This window comes from Cariama cristata, unplaced genomic scaffold (assembly GCF_000690535.1).
Source record: "Cariama cristata isolate BGI_N322 unplaced genomic scaffold, ASM69053v1 scaffold39974, whole genome shotgun sequence".
Classification (NCBI taxonomy): Eukaryota; Metazoa; Chordata; class Aves; order Cariamiformes; family Cariamidae; genus Cariama; species Cariama cristata.
This window is the reverse complement of record NW_009611984.1, coordinates 20,145-24,512: the sequence shown is the minus strand read 5'-3', so window position 1 is coordinate 24,512 and position 4,368 is coordinate 20,145. Positions and strand designations below refer to the sequence as shown.

The following is a 4,368-nucleotide window of genomic DNA, read 5'->3' as shown; positions in this document are numbered from 1 at the left end:
TGCCGAGATGGCTTATGAGAGTTTTGCCTTCCCTTAATATTTATGTAAATATTTATAAAGTTATTTAAGAAAAAGAAGAAAAAAGAAAAAGCTTTACTGCAAAAATATATTGATTTGGCCTCCTGAGCCCTTTTCTCCCCCCTTAAACTGTCTGCTGGTTTCAACTAGTTAATTTGTAAGGTCTGAAAAGGTGAGGAGATTATGAAAAGGTGCTCTTGTGTCTGTCTTGGGGGAAGCATTCAGTCCTCGTTTCTTACTAAGAATTGCATTAGATTTCCTTTTCTTCCCCCGGAGGTTGGATTGCTAGGTGGCTTAACTTAGCACACTATTTAATATTATAATTATGTCTTATTTATTTGAGATAATTGTCAAATATTGTGCCCTCGATGGAGGGCTACTCCCAACCAAAGGTGTTTGAGGTTTCTATAGAAACTGATGATTGAAGGGATGTCCTTTATACTTTTCTCCCCGTATTTGGGTTATTTCTGTGTCAGTAAGTTCTGTGTGTATCATTCACTCCATGTCCTAAAACCAGAAACAAAATCCTTCTGCACAGTTTATGAACTAGATTTTCTTTTCATTTACTGTACCACGTTTGAGAGTTTCTACTCGCTCTGCTCATTATTTAACTTAAAACGACCAGTTCAGAGTATAACCAACAAACAATTGAAGTGTTTAACAATATGGAAGGGAAGTTGTGAATTTACACTTCTGTAATATAAATAGCACACCAGAAGGTTCAATGATGGCACTGAAATTATGTAATGTTCTTTCTACTTTTGTCTTTTCCTATACTCCTTTGGATGTACAGTACTGTATCATATGCTAGACTGCATAAATACCCTGTAAATTAAGTGCTTCACTTCTCAAAGCATATGTCTGTTGCACTGAGGATGGAAATCCACCACCCACCAATTTTCTTTTGGCTAATGCTAAACCACTAAACGTTCATTCTCCAAGCAAGGATTTAATATACAGGGTTTGCACTACTGTAAAGAATATCCTTGTAACATTTGGGACTCCTTCCTCTCTTCGTTCTGTTCGCTGCAGTCGCAAATGGTTCCTCTAATAATGTTAAGTTCCAATATTTTTCTGACTTGATTGGAACGTGCTTCTCTATGAGGCTGTATATTTTTGTAATGAGTTTTGTACTTATTTTTAATGTTGTGGTCTCTGGTGGACTTTAATTTTCGTTGTTGTTTGATTGTTAATGTTTTTTCTATGACATTCTGTGTCGCTGTTCCAGCTGTCTTTTAGAATGGATGCTCTCGTTGTCTGGGTTATTGAATCACCTCTTAGATGTCTCTTTATGTCATGATAATAACAACTGCTGTCTTTGCAGCCTTATATTTGGGTGAAGCCTAGACAATCTGACTGGAAAAATAAACTTTCTTTATTCTAAGATAAAATATGAAGATTTTTCTTTCTTTCATCTTTATTATAGGGAATCTAAATTTTCTACTTTTCTCTTTCTCTTTCTCTTACTTTTCTTGGTGCTGGGCTCTTCCTTCCTCAGCGATGATACCTCCTAATATCGCTGCATGTATGAGAAATGACAAGCTCGGGGAGTCTTGCTTCTACCTTATGGGCCATAATCAAACTACGGTTTGTAGCTAAAATCACTATTAGGTGTTTTTGTGCTGTGGCCTAATTCCCTCACATTGCTTTCCGCTTCGCTATATTTTATATGTACAGCAATTCATTCCGAGCACCCTGCGTCCCCTGAATTGTAAGTACACCACAGGACACGTTTAAACCTCGCTTGTACCTTGTGTGATAGCCAGGTTGCCGCAAGCCACGTGCTTACAGCTACGGAAAAGCGGTGTGGGCCCCGGCTGCTGCCTGAAAAAAGCTAATAAGCAAAAATGCACACACGTGAGTCGCACACGAGTTTCACCTGGAAATCACAAAAATCATGACCTATGCACACACCGGTCCTCCCAAGCTAAGGAATGGAAATGCCATCAAACGGGAGATGCTTTGTGTGATGGCAGGAGGAATGAGCATGTAGAGTGTTTGGCTTGGGGGAGGGAAGACAAAAAGGAGAAAAACAGACTAAAGAAAAATAATCTGTCCCCAGAAGTGTTTGTGAGGGTTTTCAGTCATTGCCGTCAGGATAGTCCACCTCGAGGTGGGCGTCTCGGTGCGAGCGGCAGGAAGCCTGCAGGAAGCATAGCTAATCCCAGCTGAGCTGCCGTGCAGAAGTTACTTTAAAAAAGAAAACAATAGGCAAATAAAAACAATGCTCGCATTAAGTCAGTGCAGTTACTTTAATGTTTGCCATATCTATAATGAATCATTCATAAACATGTTACAAAAGTTGTGAGTAATTGTGGTTTAGCTGCAGCACAGGACTGGTTTCTAGTTTTGGGGTTGTTTTTTTTCTTCTGCTTTGCAGTTTGTCTTGCAGAGGTAGCTCAGCTGTATTTTACCTGAAATACTACATTAAAAATAATGAACTGGAGGTTAGGTCTTAATCAGAGTCATCCTACATATTACAATATCTTTCCATTGCTTTGATATGAAAAAATCATAACTTCTGTCATCGTTGTTCAAATCATTGTGGCAAAACCAAAATCTACCCTAGGACTTTTCATAACATGGTAGAACAAAGTGAGATTAAGTAATGTCTTAAATGAAATGGAAATTGTATGATTAGAGTCTAATTCTCACACCTTCAAAATGTTATTTTACAAGGTGAAAACTTAATTCTATTTTCTGTACATTTTCTGCTATTTGCAACAAGGCCTCCCACAGCTGGAAGGCAGTTCTTTGAAAAGACTTAAAAGAAAAAAATCGTTTCCTAAAGGCCCTCTTTATTGGAAACCGTTAAAAAAACAGCCAACAACCTGAACTACAATGTATTTTTTTCCACTGGAAAGAAAGCAGTGTAACCAAAACATTATGAATTGGGCTTGGGGAAAATGTAAAATGCCCCATGACCAGAAGAGCATAAAGATGATATCAGCTTGGACCAAAACACGGCTAACGAACAGAGCAGCACCAGTACTAACCTGTAACTCTCGTTGTTCGCAGTTAAATTAACAAAAGCTTCAGTTAGCCTTCGCTGACTGCTTTAACAGTTGTTTGTTTTTGTCACTAATGAAGTCTGAAGAGTGATAAGTGGTGTCACGGCGCCGCGGAAGGCATCGGTACCAAACGCTTTGCTGTTATTTTCTTTCAGACCCCAGCAGTGACAGGAACAGTCCCGCCACAGGTTCACAAAATGTATCGGAAATGAAACCCGTGCCATCCGACCGACGGCAGCACCCATCATTGGAGTCCAGTTATCCACCAGACCTTCACAAATCATCACAACATGGGGACAAGCGGACTTACGTTAGAGACCTAAAAGGCAGCAGAGAGTTTAGCAGACATCCCAATGAACACCACACTTGGAATGGGACTTCTAAAACCAACGACCACGTGCCAGGCAGGAGGATGGAGAGGTCGCCGGAAAGGAGGCACGAGAGGCAGCCGGAGAGGGTGGTGGTGAACGGGCAGAAGAGGAGGTCTCCTGAAAAGCGGAGGGAAGGGACGAGGAGCGCTGACAACACTTTGGAGAGGCGGGAGCGACACGAGAGGAGGAGAGACCTCTCCCCTGAGAGGCGCAGAGAGCGGTCGCCCAGCCGCCGCCGGCGGTCGCTGGAGAGACTCACGGAGCCAAGGAGGTCACCCGATCGGAGAAGAGAGAGTTCCCTTGACCGGCGGGCCAAGTCGTCCGACCGGCGGAGGGAGAGGTCACCCGACAGACGGCTCAGGGAGGAGCGAGTTGGCCACCGGGAGAGGGAAGACCCCAGCTGGAAGCATGAGCCAGGCCGCAGGCACCCACCCGAGCAGCGCAGGCGGCCGTACAAGGAGTGCAGCACCGACCTCAGCATCTGAGGGGCTACTCCGGGGGCCCCATCGCCTTCCCCACGCCACGGGAGCGGAGGAGAGAGTGCGGGAGCTGAAACCATCTGGCTTTCGCAGGCGAGGAGACATCCGGCACCTGCTGATCCTACAAATCTTTTATGCAGATGAAATCTTAAAACAAAACAAAACAAAGTGTTGTGCCTGATGTATAATATTAAAGAAAGTATTTTTCAGTGTATCCTTTTTTTTTTAATTACTTGCCAAGTGTTGGTCCTAAAGGATTATAAAATTTTGTTTCTACATTCTTTGTAGATTTCTTAAGAATAATTCCTTTATTGGGCTACTTTCCCCCCTCCCCAATATAGTAAATGGGGGTAGCCAGTAATATAATATAGGCAAAGGATTTTATGACCAAGTTTGAATAATTTGATCCAGACTGTTCTCTAGTGACTCACTGCTACACTGTATGTAGAAAATTTTTTAAGGGTTGGGGGTGGGGAAGGAAGAAAATTG

General features: G+C 42.4%; 1 protein-coding gene across 1 annotated transcript in view; it reads left to right on the top strand.

The window, feature by feature from the left end:
- Positions 1–4,368, top strand: part of LOC104160344 (membrane-associated guanylate kinase, WW and PDZ domain-containing protein 1-like) — a gene marked incomplete at its 5' end in the record, with an annotated part of 19,474 nt that extends 15,106 nt beyond the window's left edge. The window contains one exon of the mRNA XM_009698440.1: positions 3,185–4,368. Within this exon, the coding sequence (XP_009696742.1) occupies positions 3,185–3,885 (701 nt within the window). The remainder of the gene's footprint in view (positions 1–3,184) is intronic.